The 23,212-nt window shown below is 32.6% G+C and overlaps 1 protein-coding gene across 1 annotated transcript; it reads left to right on the forward strand.

Moving 5' to 3' along the window:
• The first annotated feature begins 233 nt into the window (after positions 1-233).
• On the forward strand, positions 234-21,803 carry LOC129798651 (glucosidase 2 subunit beta). The gene is made up of 4 exons (XM_055841910.1): positions 234-792; positions 5,622-6,268; positions 17,171-17,493; positions 21,294-21,803. The coding sequence occupies exons 1-4, from the start codon at positions 405-407 to the stop codon at positions 21,550-21,552; spliced, it is 1,617 nt and encodes a 538-aa protein (XP_055697885.1). The 5' UTR covers positions 234-404; the 3' UTR covers positions 21,553-21,803.
• The last annotated feature ends 1,409 nt before the right edge of the window (positions 21,804-23,212 follow it).

A 23,212-nucleotide genomic window follows, 5' to 3' on the forward strand; every position in this document is an offset into this window, starting at 1 on the left:
AAAATATTTTTGGTCGATAATTGAATACATTAGGCCAAGCGAACAGGCGTGTGCCAATAGTTGAGTTGTTTAAATTTGCCTATTTTATGTTGAAATATCTCAAGAATATTGTCGCGCGTCTCTCCTTGGAAATATGTCGCACAAAACGGTGAGTAAATGTGAATTTTTCCATCTCTCTCTTCTAATTTTTTTGGCGCCACTGCCAGTTTCTATTTTTAGCCACGGGCGCTGCAAATAAGTAAAGAGGAAGAGACACGCATTTTTTGACAAGTTGTGCTGTATCCGAAAACGTCAATCCCCGGTTTTCCACGTAAATACCTCAAAATTTTATCAATTTTACCCAATATTTAAGTTAAAGCCAAACGCCCGAGATTGTGCAGAAGACGCCACAAATCGCACATACTATGTGGATAAAGATCGAGAGTGTTATTCTCACGCTCACAGTTGTTGATATATTTGGTGGTTATGTGTGGTCAGAGATACCACGACTGAGAGGTGTCTCAATCTCAAGGGCCAGCCTCTATCCCACCTCCGGAGACACCTTCGTCTGCCTGGATGGACTGAAGACCATCAAGTACAGCCAAATCAACGATGACTTCTGCGATTGTGCTGACAGCAGCGATGAACCGGGCACAGCAGCGTGTCCGGATGGGAAATTTCACTGCACAAATGCCGGTCACAAACCCAAGACGATACCCAGTTCCAGGGTGAATGATGGAATCTGTGACTGCTGTGATGCATCAGATGAATACAATTCCAGCGCCAAGTGCATCAATAACTGTAGTGAATTGGGTAAGTAACAAAATTCCTTTGCACACAATCAAGCCCATCATTCCCGAATTTCACTGAAAATTTCACAAGCGGAAATATTCCCTTAAACTTATGAGAATTTTACGATCTTTATCCATTTATCCTAACAAGAAGCACATATATAGGGGAGACCAGGGCAGATTAGTCAGGAGTAAAATTAGACAGAGTGGGGTGTGGTAGTTTTCCTTGAACTTAAACCTTTAAGGACGATTGGAACACCGGTGTCCCATAAAGAAAATAATTTTTCCTGACTACCTAAAATTATTCTTTCTTTATGTTTGTACGTAATTGCAAAGTAGAAGGTTGAAGGAATCTAGGATATTTTTTGCAAATCTCCAGCTATTTGCTATATAGTAAATATTTAAGCTTAAAAATGACGAATTTTTAAATTCTCATATTGAAAATTGATTTTAATTTTTTTTAAGCAAATCCGTTTTGGAACAAGAAACTACAATACTCAAACATAATATTTTTCATTAGAGTGAAAATTATCAGTCATTAGTAAGTATGTCAGAAAAATTACTTAAATTTTTTGGCTATTTTTGTCCCTATCGTTCGTAGAGACAAGAAATACACTGAATCAGACTCTGCTGGCTTTTCGAAGGTTAGATGTAAGACGTTTCACAAGTTTTGTTTATCGGTTTAATTTTTATTGCTGATTTTCCGTCTCGTCGTTAAAGGGTTAAAATGAATATTGAGCAAACTACTATTTAATGAAAGTAATTCACTACCTCCACTTCCTCTCTTTATTGAATTATTTTTCAGTCTAATGGCCTTACACTAGGGAAATTTATGTCCATATTAAAGCAAATACCCTACGCTTGTATAAGAAAAACTCTTAATTATGGACATAAATTTCTCTAGTGTGTAGAGGCTATAATTCAAACATGTTTTATCTGCCCTGGATGGTAAATCTGTAATGACAATGTCATATGACAAATTTTCATGGTAAATTCGAGAGGAGGACAACATTAAATCCCAGAGATCATCTCGAATAGCCATTGCAAGCAGCTCTATAGACCTAATTGTAACTGATATGAATCTGAGTTTCGAATAATTCTTCCGAATTTATCCTAAAGACATATTTTATCTGTCATATGACATTGTCATACTGTTACAGAATTCCCCTTCTGATCTTTCCTAATAGAATCGGTAAATGTGTAAAATTATTAAAGATTCGTCATAAATTATAAAAAGTGGTTATAAAGTAATAACCAGGAAGTTGTATTCCCATCTCACATTAACATCTAAGCTTCAAACTTTAAGAAACATATTGTTTATTCGAATTTATAGAACTACGGTTCGCACAGATCGTTTTCCGATTTTGAGCTTTTGGTATTACGAACATAAGCTTTATTGAGAATATTTATAAAGAAACACAATAAATAAAAGTTATTTAAAGTGAGGGATAGGTTTTCGGTATAACGAAAGAGGTTAAATAATCCTTTGCAAAATAATTACGCAATTATTTTAGACTTGTAGTGAGAAAAAAATTTAATTTTCTACCTACAGCATGACAAGGTATGGTTTATGTAGAAAAGCTTTTTAAATTAAAATTTGTTTCGTAAATACAATAAGCCTATTTAATTAAAAAGATTATGTGTATGTGTAACCGGTGTAACTATTATTAAAAAAAAGTTATACTAAAAAGAGATCCCGGTTAAGAAAGTCTCGTAATTTTTTTGATGTTTCGATTAATAGAATAAAAGGAGAAACTGGTACAAAATCTGTCAAAATGATTTTTTTTCACGAACTCTCAAAATACTTAATAGATTAATAATCAGCATATTTTTATAAGAATAAGAAAAACCCCTTTTACTACTTCACTGAAAACTACCTCCCTCTATCTCGAAAGAAAATATATTTTACGATCCGCCTTCTAAACGTCGATTTTTCATAGATTCACAAAAGTAGTAGGCCGGTAGGATACTCAATAAATTTTTCTTCAAAAAAAGCAAATAATTAACCCATTCCATACCATGGTATTATACATCATACGCAAATTGAGTGATTTTAGATGATTTATTCATATGCAACTGATATTCGAATTGCTGTCGGAAATTGATTTTTAGATACTTCAATTACTTGGAAAAAATAGCCCGACAAAGATGGGAATACATTTTGTTGTTCTTTTCTCGCTTCGCGAACAGTTATGCAAAATTTTTGCTCAAAATGGCGGACGAAAAATATTTACGACATCCCGTTGAATTTGTTAAAGTTGGCCCTCATCCTCTTTCCGTATTTGAACTGTGATTGCCAAATTGTGTTCTTGGATAGTTACTCTATCTAGATCAATAGAGTTTGTATTAATTAATGGAAAGAATTTAAATTCAGTGACCGTTACAGCGGCTCTCCACGCATCCATAATAGATTTTTTTTGTTTTCAAAAAAAAATCATCTATAGTCGAGTGTGCTAATTCGGGCGCTTCCCTATGTGGATCATTTATGACTAATCCACTTTAAATAATATTTTTATTTTTATTTCCGTAATATAGTCACTACAGTAACATAATATAACTATTCAAGTTTGAGAAAAAGCAAAAATAATATTTTTATCCATTAAATAAGTGAGTGTAATCGACTCATTTCAATCTTGTGCCCGCTGGGTTCTTCACTAAAAATTTTCTAGCAGTGATATTTTCGCTAATGATAGCTGGTTGATTGAAAACATATTTATTGTTTTTTCCTTGTGAAAAAAGTATTTTAAATCCAAAGGTTTAATTAAAAGTGAATTAGCGAAAGGGCGATCCACTTAGTGCATGCTGACTTATTTCAGTATTATCATTATTTTATTAATTTTCTTTAATATTTTTGATAATTTTTTTTATATTATGTTTCTGAATGAAACAGCGAATAATTCTATGGATTTAGAAGAAGTAAAAAAGAATTTCATCAGTCGAAAAACAAGCGTTTAAGTAGCATTCTTTGGAAAACGATCCAGTTACCCCACTTTACTATATGTGAAACATAATTCCGAAATATTTACATTCTATCCCAAGTATTTCAAGTACCTACATTGATTGAATGGGCTAAAATTCAGACATTGAAAAATATATTACATGCATATTTCAATAAATTCATAGTTTTATAGTGACATTGCACCGTTTAAATATGAGTTAATTTTAAAAAGTTTTTAAATCGGTCAATTTGACCGGTCTTGCTAGTATTAGTGTTAAATATGAATGCTGATCTTCTTCAAGTTATATTTTTAATTTTAAAGGTTATTCTAAGCTAACATATTTCTGATCAAAAAATCCTGAAATTGGACCTCTAGATACGGTCCAATTTCAGTCCAACGCTCCGGAAAGAGTTAAATTGTCGAAACTATAGATCTAATTGGAAGAAGTCGACCACGTAGAACAATTCTTTCAAATGCGCTATTTTGAAAATTATTTCTTTCAGTTTGACGTGTCGATAGATACCGAAAACTACTTGATGTATAAAACTTATTAAAGAAGATTGAATACTTTTCTTTTAAAAACGATTGTATCCTTAAAAATTAAAACATAATTTTAAATTTTAGTTGTTTTTTTTTAGTTTCTGTAACAAAGAATTTAATATTTTTCCGTATTTTTTTCGGAAAGATCGATCAGTAATGTTTTTTTTTTTTTTAAATTGCAATCTATTCTCTAATCTTTTATGACATATTAATAAATAAAATATAATACGTTTTTATTTTTCAAAATTTATTTAAATCCAATGGAGAATTTATGAATAGATTTAGGGCAGAATCACATTGACAGTAAAATGCTCACCGTATTTCGTTAATTTACGCATTTTCATTGCAATTCTTACGCAAATTCTCAATTACCGTATTGCCTTATCGCATACTCGGTGGCACTACGTAAAAATAATATAAGAAAATCGAAGAAATAAAACGAAAATTCGATAAACAGTTTTTCTTGCTCACCGTTTATCTCATTTTCGTTATATTTCTTAAATTTTCTTATATTATTTTCACCTAGTGCCACCGAGTATGAGATAAGGTAATACGGTAATAAAAAAATTTGCGTAAGAATTGCAATGAAAATTCATAAATTAACGAAATACGGTGAGACTATGGCTAGCATTTTACTGTCAGTGTGATTCTGCCCTTAAACTTTCAAGTAAAAAAACGATCTCTTTAACAGTTTTCGTTGTTTTTGGCCTTCAAAATAAACCTGGATACCCCTTAAGGACTTTTGCTTCTTTTATTTATTTATTTTTCTTAATACCGCTTTTTTATTGACAAAGATTCTCACGAAGTGCCCTAATTAATAAAAACAGCAAATGATTACCTTAAAAAAATTTAAAAAATTGATATTTCTTATTTTAAAAATTAAGTAATTTCCTAATATCTTCATCGAAATTTTGATTTTTTTTTTATTTTAAATGCGATACATTAAATTATACCTCTTCACTTTCAATTTATTATTTTTTTAATTGAATTATATTGTTAATCGTATCGAAATTCATTTATTTATCACGATTTTTTCATATTGGAAGAACTAATAATGCTAATAATGTTGTGAATTTCGAAAAGGGCTCCTTGAATTATTTTTATTCACGATTAAAAAGTGTCTAGGCGAACATTTCGTTATTTGGGAGAAAGCGTTCCCTTAGAGATGCGTCTCCCATAACCCGAAAAGAAAATTGAGAAATTCCCAGTAAATTATTTACGAAAATTTTCACTTTTGGAATGTGAATATTTCCCAAATTTCGAGAATAATCTTTATAAGGAAATTTTCTGTGAAACTTTCCACTGCAGTGATTCATAGAAGTTTCCAAACAGTAGTAACCTTGACCTCTCTGACCTTCCCACGCGTTTTCAGGGAAGGAGGATCGTCTGAGAGAGAAGCAAAAGGCTGAGCTGGCCAAGATGGGCAGTCAGATGCGTGCCGAAATGGTGCGAAAGGGCAAAGCTCTCAAGGAAGAGCACAAAGCTCGTCTGGCTGAGCTCGAGAGATCTCGAGCTGAGGCAGAGTCTCTCAAAGAAGAACGCGAAAAGATCAAGCAGGATGCTGAGGAGCTAGAAAACGCTGCCCTCCAAGTCTATCGAGATGTAGCTGAAGCGGAGAAACGAGAAAGAGAGGCAGAGGAAGCAGCTAAGAATAGACAGGAAGCTGAAGAGACTTTCAAGAAGTACGATTCCAATCAAGATGGAGTGATTGAAATCGCTGAGCTCCAGACACGGATTGTCTTTGATCGCAATCGCGATGGACAAGTCAGCGTGGAAGAGGCAAAGTTCTTCCTCGAAGAATACGATAAGATTGACCTGGAAACTTTTGTGACACTCGCCTGGCCACGAATTAAGCCTTTCCTCATGCTGGATTCGGGGCTGTTCAAGCCACCAGCGACTGAGGAAGAGGATCACGGTGAGGAGGAACAATTCGGCCAGGAAGGAGAAGTGCCAGCTGGAGAAGAAGAAGAATTTACTGAGGAAGGTGAAGAGGATGAGGAGGAAACCGGCGAAGGAGAGGTGAGTGGAAAAACATTTCTTTCCATTTTTTTTATAGCAGAGAATATTTGCGAAGATAAGAAAGAGATAAAAATAAATCAAGAAGACAATTTCTTTTTGATATTTTACGAGCAGCTTTTAGCAAACAAAATACTTGAGAATAAAATTGAAAAATATTTCCTAAAAATAATAATTTGATAAATTTTAAATAAATATTTGAAAGATTGAGATTAAGAATAAGTTACCTAATTAAAAGAATTACTAAGTTAAAAAAATAATTTTTACAATTTTTTTATTAACTATTTTATTTTCTTATAAGAAATCTTGATAATTTTTATGTGATTAGATTAAAATTTAGGGGGTTCCTTATTTCTCCAAGTCGATATCTCAAACGGTTTGGTGTCTATTGCGTTATGTAAATTTATGGGGCTTAAATGGTAAGAGATATTAACTTACATTTTTCAGTAACTCCTAATGAAAACTATCTCCAGACGTTTCTTTCCTTTTCCCCTCACCACCCTCCATCCCCTTCAAAAACATATTTCTTTTAGGTTATTTCGAAAACAACTCCTATAATTTCTTTCATTTTCGGATATTTTTGGAGACAGCCTAGCTTCGCCCATTTTCGTCCATGACCGAAAAATTTTCGACATCGAATTTTCGAAGGTCAAATTTTAACCACTTTTCAGAGCCTATTTCTCGACTGATTCCCTTAAATTTGGCTTTTTTGGAAAAGTCTTAAAATTTACAATCCGGGTGCATCGGTTTTAATTGGTAATGAATCGGTAAACCACTTCTAATTCTAATTGATTTAGGATGGCGGCATTACTTATAACCTGCCTTTACATGGCCTTGTCGTAATTTTTGGCAGAAAATGGTTCCAAGAACCAAAAAAAATGTGATGTGCAAGAAAAACATCAAATATTTTTAATTACGAAGTTTTTCGAAATTATTTTTTGACATTTTAAAGTTTTTGCGAACAGGCCATAAAAGTAAAGAGAGAATCTACAAGTAATGCCGCTAGCCTATTTTTTCATATTTTATTTTTAATTGTCCGTAAGTTTGTTTCCGGGCTAGATGTCAAATGTTAACAGATACGGACTTTCAGTTTTCGGTGACCCCCCCCCCCCCCCTCGCTCTACAAATTATTCCGTACAGAAGTAGAGTTTGGGAAAGATAAAAGCCATTCGAAAATGTATTTGGAAAGCCAAAAAAAGAGACTTTCTTATTTCTTGATACTTTCGTAACATGGCTGAAGTGAAGTACATCCTGTTCGAATTTCGAAATGCTCAAGTGTCAAAATGTGACGGTCTTCACATTGTTGTGAGGAAAAAAGCAGAACAGCGATGCTTACTGTTCTTATCCCATTATTTGATCACTCCATAATCACTGAGTAACTTTTTTGCCAGTTTTTTAGTGTGATATTTAACAAATTTTCCCCACCTTGTTCGAAAATTTAGTATGAAAATTCGAAATTGAATTTGAAATCTTCGAACTTCAATGACTTTTTGTGGAAATACAGTTCCATTTAAATTTCATCCAAGACACTATTGGAGAATCAAAATCTACTTCTGTTTGAGCCCAGTAATTTTCGACTACTTAAACATTTAATTTTCGAAAATTCGATGTCGAAAATGGATTATTAAAGTTACTTAAATTTTAAAATCAAATACTCAAACATTGCAATTTATTGGCAATTGTAAATTTTGAGATGATTTTCTGGCAATTTACGAATCACTATAAATCGATTGGCAATCGCCATGGACACAAAGATTTTTTGAAAAATATAATTCACGAAGAGCTCTACCTCATGTATCCATACACCCCGTAAAGCTGAGACGCTTTGCCATCTTTTTTTCTAAAAAAAAGTCTACTTGGCTTTTCGCCTTAGCCGAGACACACTGGGATTATTATGACAGGTTGTAGGGAAATTTTATTTCAGAAAGAAACCACTAGAGAAAAAATTCCAGGAGGGGAATTCTGTAACGCTCTGGCAATGCCATATGACAAATTGGGTTCGAATCTCAGGAGAACTTTTTCGAAAATGCGATTCTGTAGCCGTGACATTGCCATTTCAGCTCATGTGGCATTGTCAGAAGTCACATATTTGAGATTTCTGGCAATTCAAATGACAATAAATTTTGTTAAACAAATCAACAAATACATACTCTATTTTCATTAAATCATCAAATAAACGGATTTCATTAAAAATTCAATGAATTGCATTTTCGAACTCATATGATATGACAAAAAAAGCTCGAATGGCATTGTCAGTTTTCGAACTCACGCGTGACAATGCCACGAAAAATACAGAATTCCCCTACAGGACTCAAAAGTGCATTTCGAACTACTCTCATTTAAACGGTCCCATAATGCTCCTAATTACCAAATTACCAAAAGTCTATTTGGCCTTCCATTTTAGCCGAGACACACTTTGGGGTTATTATGACAGGTCTTAGGGAAATTTTATCTCAGAAACAAATCATTGTGCCACATTTTCCAGGACTCAGAAGAGCATTTCGAAAGACCCTCATTTAAGTGGACCCTTAACGCCCCTAACTACCAAATTAAGTAGATATTTTACTGTCCAATACGTCCAATATAAATGTTTTTTCTTAAAGTTTTTTTTTTCCGTGTTTTATTATGTTACAAATGAATAAATGAGCAATTTACCTTTATTTGAATAATGTGAAGGGTCAAATATTTTTATCACAACTCCTAAAACTTAATGTCCTTAATGTATAGTATATGATTCACTTGAAATTAGAATTTTAAATGATTGTTTAACTCTCGGATTCTACGATTTCTTGCTTTGAAATTCGTGAGAAAAAAAATCGAAAGAAAAATTCACTTTGCTTCAACTTCTCAGCTCCTTGTGAAGGTTGGAAAAATTTTACAAATTACAAGTCAAATTGATAGCAATAGCCTATCAACCTCTGTGGCCTTATCATAGAGAATCCATTCTCTTGGCCACGTCAAAAAGTCCTCTTCTTTGGATCTTCTCCGTGTGGTTTGACGTGCGTCCAAATCCCCTCCCACTCTTGGGCGCTTTAAATAGCTTTATTAATAATATTAAGTTTTTTCTGACTCCCTCTGTGCAAGAATTCGCTGAGACATAATTTTTTTTTTACCCACTTGTGAGACACAAACTGAAGGCCCAGAAATAAAAGAAGATATCTTCTTGTGTGAATTTATGAAAAACGATTCTTCTGACACGTCGTCAGAGAATTTTTCTCTAGATTCCTTAGCGATTTTCATGGACGCGGAAGAGGCAAGAAATAAAATTGATGATTTTAATCATTTGAACAGGTTCAGGCAATTTACGTCAATTTTTTTTTGTGGATGAGAGGAAGAGCCTGGAGAGATGAATCGTCTCCAAAAAAGCTCGTGCATCTGGTGAATATTTTTAAAAAATTTTATAGATTTTATGGGGCAGCAGGTGGATTTTTTTATCCTACACCGCAATCTCCACAATATTTTAATCTGTCCAAATTAAATCATTAATAATTCCTTCGAGATATCCTCTCTCTGCCTCACTCAATTTCCGAAAATGTGACAAGATATTGCTGCTGCTGCGATTTTTTTTTCTACTCGGATTAATAACTCAGTCAGATTATTTCGATACCTCAAGGTAGCCACTCAATATAAACGCAATAAATTTCAATAAATTTTATTGAAGATGAGCTGAAGAAAAATTGTGTGAATTTTTCGTGAGGAATTTCCTGTGTTTGCCCTGTTTATTTGCTTTGGGTGCTAAGAAGAGAGGCAGAAAAAATATCCATTAAGCACGGAAATGGCACAAGAGGCGACAGATTTACGTCTTCGCACTTGCACCATAGGAGACGTCCTCCAGTGTTTGACCTATTCCTGAACTTGCCATTCAAACAGCGAAGAACGACGACTTCCTCAATGGGCCTCTCTTCCTACTTTGCAAATTGAGAACAGATTCTAAATTTCGGTGAGAAATGTTACGGAACGAAAACGATTAATCACATTAGAGATTGTACAGAAACGTGTTATGAATTTGAAATCAATTTTTAGAGCAATTATTTGGTAAAAATCATTACACGGTATTCTTTCTACACTTTGATAAAAATGAAGATTATCCAATAGGAAAAACAATAATCAAATCATCTTGTTTAAATGAATTAAACCTTAAAAAACTAAAAATATTGTGAAGAAACTAAAAAAAGAATAAAATATTGTTGAGAATGGGACTTTACTACATTCAGAGGGGATCTCAGTGGCGCAGTAGGCAAGATTGTTGGGTCTTAGGCGGTGAGATCTCTAGGTCGACTTTCAAAGTTGTGAGTTCGAATCCCGCCCGGTACAATTCCCATCAGTTTCTTACTAAGCCGTCTTTCGGGTTAAGCCGAGAGACGGATTAGTCAGAAACTGATGGAAATGTAATCTGATCATTATTTTGATTATAATTAAGTTATACCCTCTCTCGACTTAAGTCGTAAGTGTGTCTATGGCATTAGATTCCATTGCAAAATCAAGCACTTCTTGCTTAAATCCTGAATGAGCCCAAACAGAAGTAGATTTTGATTCTCCAATAGTGTCTTGGATAAAAGGTAAATGGAACTTTGCACAAAAAGTCGTTGAAGTTCGAAGAATTCAAATTCAATTTCGAATTTTCATACTAAATTTTCGAACAGGGTGGGGAAAATTTATCAAATATCACACTAAAAAGCTGGCAAAAGAGATACTCAAAGATTATGAAGTGATTAAATACTGGGGCAAAAACAATATAAACGTCGTTGTTCTGTTTTTTTTCCTCACACTTGAGCACTTTGAAATTCGAACAGGATGTAACTCCGTCACCTTGCGAAAGTATAAAGAAGTAAGAAAGTCTCTTTTTTGGATCTTCAAATAGATTTTCGAATTTTTCAAGATCTACTTCTGTACGGAAAGAATGGGGGACTTGTCCAAGGGCGATAATGCGAGTATCCTGTAGAGAGTAAAGGGTGGTATCCATTTCGTATAGATCGCGAAGGTCTTTTGTTGGACTAGGACGGCAGAACTTTCCGTTCGTTAGAGGTGAGCAATATTTCTGCAGGAAAACAGACGACCTGTGACCTTAGAAATCATAACGATCCGTACGCCTCCAACGCAATAGGAGCTTGTCCATTTACCTCCAATTCGCCTCATAGTCACTTGCCGGTATATTAGTTGCTCGCATGAATTTTATCTTTAAGTGTAAATGACTTATTTAGTCGCCTTTTATATGCATTTCCGCCAGACACTTTTAGATGGCGTCTTTGGGTATCTTTTGCAATATTTCGAGTGACAATATTTAAAAAATTGGGTTTTTACATCAAGGATAAACCGATTGAAAACACAAATGGGTGTGTCTTAAAAAAATCCAAAGTTATCTGTAACGAAATTATTAGAAATTAAGTTTAATAATCACTTTGGATGGCCTATTTCTCAACAGATTTGCTTAAATTGAAAGTTCCCATAAATTATAAATTTTGTTCGAAAATATTTATTTATTAGTTGTACAGATTTTTTAAATTTAGACGCTAAATGGTAAAAAACAGCGGCTTCCAGCTTTCGATGACCCCCCTCATAAGTCTTATATTGTCTAGGGGAACCTTTTCTTTTTTTTTCCACTCACCCCTCCCCATCTTCGCCAAAACCATGATTTTTTAAAAATCGAATCCAAGGATTTGTTTCATTTTCGGACATATTTCGAAAACTAAAGTTAAACCACTTTGGATATCCTATTTCTCAAACCGATTTGCTTACTTCGTGAGTTCTGAAATGGCAAAGCTGAGAACGCTTTGTCATTTCTTTTTGATATGTGACACAAAAAATAAATTCGCTGATGTTTTTGAAATTATTATTAATCGTATCGGGATATATTCTTACAATGTAATCATGAGTATGCTAAATGTTCTAATGACATTCCATAAAAACGATTACGATTCAGCCGAAACGAGAAGTATTTCCCAATTAGAGTAATAATAATCGATAAATATTATAAAGTATTATTAGAATTTCTAAATTACCTTTTAACATTTTTCGATGTAGCGGATATGATAAAAATTGCGTTGAGGCGTTAATACATTAAACATCTTAACATTTCCCAGTAAGTCGGAAATTCTTAATTAAATGTGATCTATATTTTACATAATTGCATTTTGATATTTTAATTGAGGTGCATCTGCATTAATAACTCAATATTAATATTCGAAGAAAGATAAATTTCCAATTTAATATCAAAAGATCTTAATTGACAAATCAGTGAATCATATGATTTGAATTTATGTCTTTGGGACATAATTTGCATTCTAAAAATAGTTTTACGTTAAAAATATCCCAAAATATATCTGTTAGCTATAATAATGGAGAAATTATTGCAATATTTCAGAACAAAAATAGATTAGACATTTATTTAAATACCCCAGCTATTAAACGTTTTTGCGGAAAACCATAGTAATTACATAAGAAATTAAATAGTGTTTAGTATCGGTAAATCTGCTACAATATTGCCTCAGGAATTTTTAATATTTCCTGTATTTTTTTTTCAATTGATCCAAATGACGATTTTCCGATAAAAAAATATTTGATGAAAGTCTTCGGAAATATTTTGGTTTGAATTCCTCTATAGAATTTCTAATTCGCGCTTAAATACCAAAAAGAATTCCATTGAGTGATTGTAATGGTGGTTCTGTAAATATTTACACAAGGCTCATGAGAGATAACGACGTGAGAGACTGATATACTATAAGAAAATTGCATTTAAAGTGGGTAAAGTTGAGGAAATCGTCTCACGTTGAACTTCAACAGAAGTTTTCAATTTCAGTATTTGCAAATCAATAAATAAAATGTCTACAGATTTGCGTACAAAATGTTATTTCAGTCAAAATGTCTTTTCTTTTAACCCTTTTAACAGCCTGATAACATCAAGAATAGCTCGATTTACTTATTTGAAAATGCGTTTGTTCACTGAGAAAAAAAGAGGGTACGATTAACTTTTTTTCCTCATAACTTTAACACTTTTTATGTGTAAAAATATATCAACATTTTTAATGTTAATTTTACACCTTTTTAAGGGTAAAATCAACATGAAAAAAGGGTAACTTTAACCCCCAATACACCTAAAAAGGGTAATATTTACACCGATTTCGGATCAATACTGCAGGGTAAAATTAACATTTCCGGAATGTTATTTTAACTTTTTCGGATTTCTCTCAGTGTTCATAAAAAGAGATAAAATGCAAAAATTCAAATCAACGGTTCATAAAGTACAGTTTTTCCCGGTTTTTCCTATGGCTGATACTTTTTCATCTTAATTATGGAAATAAATCAGTGTATAATCCACCCTAACAGAATTTTAAGCCACGCCTCCTTCAGGAGTTATGGCTAACTGAACTTAATATTTCAATGTCTAAATCTAAATTAAGGAACATAGTGCGACCTGAATAACTCCAACGTGTTTGATTCTTATATTCTGGCGATTTTCTAAAAGGTATTATTCGCATGCAGTCACTATTAAGTCGTTAAACGTTGTTTCACATTCTCAGTTAACAAAATTCCTTTGGAAATTTGACATTCACTCTGGAATTTGACACATTTTTTCAATAGTTTCTAAAATTTTAAAGGTTATTGTCCGCGAAGAAATTCGACAATTCCTTCTAAAAGATTTATTGTAAAATAAAAACAGAATAATCGAATAATTATTTAGCGTAACTTCCAATAAGTTTTCTTTGTTTTTTAAGTATAAGCGTTACAATAGATGTGGCCTAATATTTAAAAATCACAGTACTATAATGTCACACTACCCATTTATTTTGCGTTGACAAATAAAAAGTGCCCCTTTTAGTACTTTTTAAGGGGCGTGGTTTAAAATTAAATACTTACGAAAGAAGAAAATTGAAATCAATTTCAAAAACATCTGCAAACAGAAAACGTATCTCTTTTCTAGGTTTTTAGAGAATTATACATGATCTTGCTCATCTTGCTTAAAATTCGCTTTATTTGTTTTTTTTTCAATTTTATATGAAAAAGATACGGCAAAGAGTCCCAGCTTTGCGGAATGTTGGAAGTTACAATTTAAAGCTCTCTATAAACTATCTTTCCTCGCAGTTTGTTTTTGTCCATGTAGATTCATTTCCGTTTACTTTCAAAATTTAGGCAAGTCGGTAAAGATATAGAGGTCCTCGAAAAGACTGTGACTTAACTCTTTAATGACCATTAGAACACCGGTGTCCCAAAAACATTTTTACCTACAGAAAATTATTAAAATTATGTTCCGATTTACGATTTTCAGCATTTTTAGAGCAATATTTTAAGCAAGTGCATCGAATCCAATATTTCTTACCCAATATGCTAAGTGTCATCAAATTTTCATCAAGCAAAATATACCTTTTTGGATAAATAATTTGTCTATTGAATATTTAATGACACTTGTGGAATAGATAAAATTTGTATTTAGTTAATTAATAGTATTTCATTTTATATTATATTTATATAAAAATGAGGCATGGCGAAAAGTGGTAATATTTTGGAATGATTTTACCACCTGTCGTCATCTCTTTTCAATAGGCGACGCTAACTTCACTTTATAGATTCTCAGTTGTCCAATCTGGATTGTTTACTTTATGCAATAGTCCAATAGTTTGATTTCTTAAATAAAAGCGAAGAAAAATCCTTTGAATTGAGTAATAATAGAGTGATCGTGAGGAAAGAGAAATATTGAATGTATTCTTTGCACAATATTGCCCAAAATAATTGAGTTTGAACCTTTCCAAGTGGGTGGCGAGAAGTGCTTACAGAACTGGCGAAAACTAGTAAAAAATGGTGGCGAAGTGGTTATTTTTGCATTGGTTATCAGTTTTTTAAGTAGTCCATGGTTAAATTGGAGGACTATTGTTTTCACAAACCTGCAACCAATACATTTAAGTAACTTTGTGTCAAATTTGAGTTATCTTGTAATAAGGGTTCAGAAGTTATAATAAAATTAATTCCCGTTTTTCCTAAACATGCCGATAAGTGGTTACGCCACCCTATTCAACAGAAACTCATGAGTTGTCGGAGATGACCACAGATTCGTTACCACAATCCAAAAAAAAAATCCGCGTACTGATGAAACAGAGAAGGATATCATTCTTGAAATTCTTGGAACCATTTCTTCAGTTTCATTAGTACGATATGTCTTCGAGGGTCAGTTACTTTGTAAAAGTGCAAGGCAAACAGAAAAAATACGTGTAAATAGATAGATTTTTACATAAGTGATTTTTTATGCTTATACACATCTTCCGGAAGCTTCAAAGAGTAATTTTCATAACGCGATTTTTGCGTCTTCTCGTTCAAAATGAATGTTTAGTTTCCCCAAAATCACACTTTCCATGAAAAATATTTTCTGGGTTCATTTTTTAATTTTTAAAGCAATAAAATCACTGAAATAATTACGATTCCAAATTTAAAAAAAAAAAACAAGCGAGAGTGAGGTCATATTTCACTGTCCCAAAGTGTCACAATAACGAGCCGATAATTCGTGAAGAGCCGACACTCTTTTCATCTCATCATTTGGATCTAACGCTACTAGATATTCGATAGTGTCGAATCGATACTAGCGAGAGCCAAAGTTATCATTTCACCCCAGCAAAAGTAATTTTTCTGACCCTAAATTTTGACCATCTTCTACTTAAAGGGTTAATTTTGACCTTCAAATATTCGAGGTTGAAAATATTTTCGGTCACTATGTGTCTATGAACAAAATATTCGCACGGATTACCTCCAAATCCAAAGCATATCGGAAAAGAAAAGAAATCGCTGGAGAAGGTTTGTAGAAAAATTCAAAAACGAAATTATTGGGGTTGGATGACAGTGAGGGGAAAAGGAGGCAAAACTCCCCTAGACAATTAAAACTTATGGGGGGGGGGGTCATTGAAGACCGGAAGTCTATATCGCACCGTTTAGCCTCTAGATCGAAGAGATATACAACCAATATAAAAATTTTCGAATAAAATTTACGAGTACTTTATCAATTTGTTAGCGATTGAATCCCAAGCAGTCGGACCTTCGAAAATTCGATATCGAAATATTTTTCGAACATAGGTGTCTAAGGACGAAATATTCACCTTGACTACTTCCAAACATTTTCGTAAATGAAGTAAAATCTACGAGTTGTTTCCGAAATAAACCTATATAAAACATAGGTTTGGCGGAAAAGAGATGAGTGGGGGGAAAGGCGTTTTTAAATATGTTTTTAGGGGTGGTCACCAAAAACTAGAAGTAGATATCTCTAACTGTGTAAGCTGCAGAACGGTAAGAGTTCAAGCAGTAACATTAATCTTTATTCATAATAATATATAATATTAAAAATATTATTTTATGAAGCTTCCCGGAGTAACTATTTAGCTCTTGAGCATGAACCTAAAGGGTTAATTATGATAAAATTGTAATTTGGACGAGCATTAGAATATTTATCTCAGCACCTGCTTCAATTACCAGTTGGAGCTTCTTCCTCCGGAATTGTTGGATTACGCAAAAAAGTGGGTGAATATCTCATGCTGCGTGATTAATGTGGTTGAATTGGCATTTGAGAAAATGTATTTTTGGCCAATTTTCATTGAAATCATATTTCTCTCATATGTTTTGGATAATGATGGAGCAAAAAATAGACACAATCACAAATACAAATGTATGTTTTTTTTTATTCCATCAAATAAATAATACACCAAGAGACATGAAATTTTCGCGAATGCAGAGGAGAGCACGAGCAATTTTTATGACGGGAAAAATTAAATTTTGTGTTTGTTTCTCCATTTAGCTAAAATGCTCGTAAAATTTGACTTTAGTTATCTGCGTGATTGAGGCAAATAAAATATTTACAGATGCCTTTTTACGCTCCAATTTCGTATATCGATCGACTTTTTTTTGTTTTTTTTTTTTTTTTGAATGGCTCAGGTGGAGCCAATTGATGATGGAGTGGATGAAGATGTTGAGGAGAGTACACCTCAAGCACCAGAATACGATCCGGAGACACAGAAGCTCATAGAGATGGCCAATGAGGCGAGGAATCAGTTCTCAGTGGCTGATCGGGAACTCAGGGAAATTGACAGTGAACTGCAAAATTTGAAGGATGCCATGGAGAAGGATTATGGGCTTGAGGATGAATTTGCTCCACTGAATGGGGAGTGTTTCAACTACGAGGATCGGGAATATGTATACAAACTCTGCCTCTTCGATCGAGCTAGCCAGCAACCACGTTCCGGAGGAGCAGAAACGAGGTTAGTAAATAATTTATTTCTCTACGCATTTTACCCATTTTTCCAGTTTCGTCTTAAAATGAAATGGGAAAAAATAAATGATGATTTTTGGAAATGTCTTGAAATTTCCAACCCAGCTTACATCGAGTTCAATCGGGAATGAATTAATTAAGTACGGGAAAAAACAAATGGTCAGTAAAAAGTTGAAAGTGCTCAGCAAAACATTAACTTTGATCAACAAATAATTCGAAATGATCAGTAAAAATATTCAATTTTCTCAGTAAAAAGTTAAATTTGATCAGTAAAAAATAAAAATTAGCAGCAAAAACTTAAAAATTAGCTGTAAAAAATAAAGTGGTCAGTAAAAAATTAAAATTGATCAGCATAAATATTCGAATTGACCAGTGAAAAATTAAAAATGAGCAGTAAAAAATAAAATTGTGCCCGTAAACAATTAAAATATTGAAATATAAATAATAAATAAAAAGAAATGCTTAAAAATATCTGAAAAACTATGAAGTCGATTTTCTCGGAAACTATTAGAGATAGATGTCTCAAACTTTATATCACATTAGAGTCTCCTTTCGGCTCAAGATGTGCGAAATTTCACTTAAAAATGAAGAAAATTAGGTAAAAAATGCAATAAAAGAAAATGCAGTGCGTGGGAACTCACGAAATATTTCGAGATTCGCGAAAATCGGCGAAAAATTCCGCGGCTAATTTTTATTTGATCAATTTTTATTTTTTCTGTTCTTTTTTAATTTTTCACTAACCACTTTATTTTTTACTGACCACTTCTTATTTTTTATTGCTCATTTCTAATTTTTTATAACTATCCACTTTTTATGTTTTACTGACCAATTTTTATATTTTACTGCTCTTTTTTATTTTTTGCTGACTACTTTTTGTTTGTTCTTTTATTTACTACTTTTTAATTTTTATTGCTCATTTCTATTATTTATAACTATCCACTTTTTATTTTTACTGACCAATTTTTATTTTTTACTGCCCAATTTTAATTTTTAGCTAACCAATTTTTATTTCTTTGCTGACCACTTTTTGTTTTTTACGGACTACTTTTTATATTCTACTGCTTGTTTTTAATTTTTTGCTGACCGATTTTTATTTTTTACTGCTCTTCTTATATTTTTTGCTGACCAATTTTTCTTTTTTTTATTTTTATTGCTCATTTCTATTTTTATAACCATACACTTTATTTTTTACTGACCAATTTTTATTTTTTACTGCCCAATTTTTTTTTTGTTGACCACTTTTTATTTTTTACGGGTCGCTTTTTATATTCTACTGCTCATTTTAAATATTTTTTACTGACCAATTTTTAATTTTTTGCTGACCGATTTTTATTTTTTCACTGACCACTTTATATTTTACTGTTCACTTTTTATTTTGTTCAGATCACTTTTTTATGTTGGCAGTTTTTTTTTATTTTTTACTGCTTATTTTTAGTTCTTTACTGATCACTTAACAAATTCTTACTGATTATCTCGAATATTTCTACTGCTCGTTTTTAATTTTTTAGTGATCACTTTTTTAATTTTCCACTGATCTACTCGAATATGTCTATTGCTCATTTTTATTTTTTTGCTGACCATTTTTTTACAGAGAGGTTTTAATAAAATACTGCTCTTTTTAAATTTTTTACTGCCCTTTTTGACTGTTTACTGCCCTTTTTTATTTTTTTACTAAACATTTCGATTTTTTGCTGACCAAATTTGACTTTTCTTTTGCCAAAAGAAATCAAGTATTATTGCTCCGATTGCTCTAATGAACAATGAGATCTCTCTTAAAATTACAGTACGACTCCAATAGAGTCAACACGTTTTATTCTTATATACAGGGGCATGACGTTTCCTATGTTTCCCATATGTTTCTAGCGTGCCGAAAAAACTTTTGAGATTATTATCTATTTTCTGTCATTGTAGAATGAATTAGAAAATAATATAAATACAGAATAAAAGCCAATTTAATATTGAATAGAGAACCGAAACCCCCAAATTGGCAACCTACGTAGTTTTGGAGATATCTCGTGTAATGTGTACGAAAACAGAAAAAAATATACACTAAAATCGGTCGCATTTTTCAGAGCTAATGTCACACCCTTTCTTATATATCCGCAATATTTTAAGTTATTAATTGTTGTACTTAGGGTAAATTAAGGTAATTCAAAACCTGCTCCAAATGGAAATTTTTCGCTACTCCAAATGGAAACGTCACTATTTTCATGATAAATACAGAACTAAATTACTATATTTATATATTTTCTATACTAAAGTTTCATTATTTAGTTAATTTTCCTCCAAATAAAGCGAAAATCCATTCATATTCACAATTTTTAATTTGTTAATTTCTCAGAAAAATTAAAAGTGTACCTTTTCACCATAGAATTTTTCATCAATCAACCCTGTTTTCCAATGAAAAACACAATAAGGTGACTGTTGTTTATTCGTTTTGTTTAACATTTATGTCTTATTTCTGGCTAATTTTAGTTAAATTAAGTGCTAATCTTTATTATTAACGGTGCGTGAAGTTTTCAAATGAAATAATTGCCTATTTCGTGAACAAAAAGGGTTTTTCTGAAGTGTATGCAAATGCTTCAATAGGAAACCCCGGAAATATGATTTTTTGGAGAGATTTTCTTATTGTTTTAGATGGGAAAGGAGAAAAGACCAGGAATAAGAACAAATCCTGCACTCAGAAGCAACTTAACAAGGTTTAGGAAGCCTTTCGTCGTGGTTTCACTTACACTGTTTATCTCTAATTAGAAACTTTCCCTTGTCTCCATTTGGATTAATTTGTTTCCAATTGAAGCATTTTACACTCGCGTATTTTTCTTGTATTTAAGAAGTTTTCAAATTATATTTAAAGAACTTTCACTACACAGTAAGATTCTAAAAGATTCAAGGAGCAAATTTATGTAATTCTCTTCAGAAAAAATATGAACTTAATGTGTTGAATCTTCTGTCAATGGTAAAGCGTCTGGAAATGGTTTTCAATTAGGACATTTACCCCATTTACGCTACTATTTCACATCATTAAAAATTATCTCTGATTCTCACTTAACAAAAGTTGTTTCAAAGTTTAGCATTAAATCTGGAACTTTACATAATTTTTTATGGTGTTTAAAATTTTTAGGGGTTGACTGTATCGGAATCGTACTGTAATTCTATAAAAAAAAACGTTTTTTTTATAGACTTTTCAAGTTGCGATTTTTTAAGAATAACTTAATAATTCGGATAGAGAACGCTTCTAATCGTTAATCTTATCACATTTGGACTTAAATTGATTTTTTAAATGATCTAGGGTAAGTGTGCCAAATTTCGGCATAGTTGCATGCAAGCGCCAAAGTCTCAAGTTTGATATGTAATATTCTTAATATAAATTGATTTTTTTTATTTCTTCTTCTTAAGGAGTGTTACTTGAAACTTGTAGACAGTTTATCGTCTTCATTTTCTCTATAATCATTCTTAATACATTTTAAAGTGAATAAAAATGTAGACATAGCTTTGGTGCCCTATTTCGGCCACCTTCATTCTCATAGTTTCTTGCCCTTCCAGAATTCTTCCAATATCTTTTTCACATCTTTTTGTTTCTCGAAGCTACATTTTTTGTTATTTTTTGCATTGTATAATCTTTAGTAGAGTATGCAAAAACTAAAAATTAATGGAAATACAAGGAATAAAAAAGGTGGCCGGAATTGCAATCTGGCTGGAATTTGGTGCACTTACCCTAGAAATATTCCAAAAGCTTCTAAAAATGCTGGAAATTAAAATCATTTCTTCCTTTTCAACTTGCATTTGAAGATTGGGCACGTGGGATAGATGGACAGGGAAGCCGAATCCCTATTCCACAATGTTGTACGCCAACGGGGCATCGTGCTGGAATGGCCCCCAGAGATCCGCCACGGTTCACGTGGAATGCGGCCTTGACACGAGAATCACGGGAGTGTCGGAGCCAAATCGCTGTGAGTATGTTTACCTCCTGGAGACACCAGCTGCCTGCAGCCTGCCCACCACTGGGAAAGACCCGTCCGACCGAGCGGATGCCCACGATGAATTGTAGAGAGATTCCACACACAACATTTCAGTGATATTTTCTCATCATTAGAAACATCAACGGAAGTTCATGAAATTAGAATTCGCGAGACACATGAAAAGGGCTTCTTGGGCATCAATTTTTGGGTCACAAAGAAGCTGAGTAAAAGATTCACTAGTTAAAAAAGAAATAAAGTCATTCCTTTTTGTGTGGTTTCTCCTTTCCATCCTTTTTTTTCATGTATAAATGATGGAGGTGAATAAAGATTATTGATAGAATTTTTATGTGTTTCCATTCTCCTGAAAAGCCAAATAAGTCTCAGCGCCAAGAGGAAAAAAATCATCGTCTTTCAATGAGGAATATAAAGCATTTTAATATCAAGAGTCTTAGATTTTATCTCTCAAATTGTACAATATAAAATAAATATGAATAAAAGTACAATATTATAAATTATTACTTTTGAAGCTTTCCTTCTTTTTTTTTCTTAAATATTAGGGTGGGAATTCAATAATTTAGTATATTTTTTCGTATATATTATTACTTCTTTATTTTATGTATGTATGCAGTTCTTCATTTGAATATTCAATGTACAACTTCCACATGGTCGGTTCACTTTCAAATCGTCGTAAGTTTACAGAAACATAAATAATATGTTTTTAATTAAAAAATATATACAGTAGACTCTCCCAAATTCGGGCATTTAGGACCGAAATGTCAACTGAATTAAAGAAATTCGGGCAGTAAATTGTTTGAAATGCAACGATTTTTTGTTCATTTGTATACTCATTGAGTTTATATGCTCATTGCTATTATAAATTTTATGAAACCCTCTTAATGTCTTAATAATGCAAAATCATATCAAAGTTAAGACAAATCATGACAAATTTGAGCATATTTGCTTCATTTCATAATTATAATCGGACTTGAAAACTGCCGCACGAATTATAAAGTAGTCCGATCTTAAAAGAGCCGAATTAGCGAGTCTACTGTATTTTTCAATTAGAAAATTTCAAGCAACATTTGACTTCAAAATTTTCACTTATGAGATGATCTGTTTTTTCGAGGTTAGGCCATGCATAACCTCAAGTTCTTAAATAGGACACAGTCGAGTTCCTCAAATTTGAACGACGGTTGCATTCAAAATGTAAAATAATGAGGTTATGTAAAAGAAATTTTGCATGGACTCTGAATTAGAACTATTTTTCTCTGGTGTTTCCTCAATATTGTCGTATTATATTAAATTTCTCAACAAATTCAATTGATAAAATTCACTAAAGTTATTTTCCTTAATTTAGGAAAAGTGAATTTTACATGAATTCCGTGACGTTTTTGAAAATATTGTTCATATTTGAGGAGTGAGAAGTGTCATTTATACTCCCCAAATGTTTAAATTTGAAGAACTCTACTGTAATTTGCCAAAGAATGCATAGCACAAAGGATATCTTCGAATACTGTATCTGACGTGGTTGTGTATTGTCTTCAGTTTCTTCCGGTGTTCGTCAGAGGATTGTCTTCTTCACAAAAGGAAAAAGACTCAATATTTTCCAAAGCTTTCGACCCTCGATATGGGTCTTTTCAGTCCACTGAACAACTTCTCAGCGCACTGAGGAAGGCCCATACCGACGGTCGCAAGCTTTGAAAAAAATTGAGCCTTTTCCTTTTAAGAACACAATCCTCTGACGAACAT

This window comes from Phlebotomus papatasi, chromosome 1 (genome assembly GCF_024763615.1).
Source record: "Phlebotomus papatasi isolate M1 chromosome 1, Ppap_2.1, whole genome shotgun sequence".
Taxonomy (NCBI): domain Eukaryota; kingdom Metazoa; phylum Arthropoda; class Insecta; order Diptera; family Psychodidae; genus Phlebotomus; species Phlebotomus papatasi.

Coding starts and splice junctions, on each gene's coding strand:
- LOC129798651 (XM_055841910.1), top strand. CDS start 405: ATGTGGATAAAGATCGAGAGTGTTATTCTCACGCTCACAGTTGTTGAT. Junction 793..5,621: donor CAATAACTGTAGTGAATTGG/GTAAGTAACAAA, acceptor ACGCGTTTTCAG/GGAAGGAGGATCGTCTGAGA. Junction 17,494..21,293: donor TCCGGAGGAGCAGAAACGAG/GTTAGTAAATAA, acceptor TTGCATTTGAAG/ATTGGGCACGTGGGATAGAT.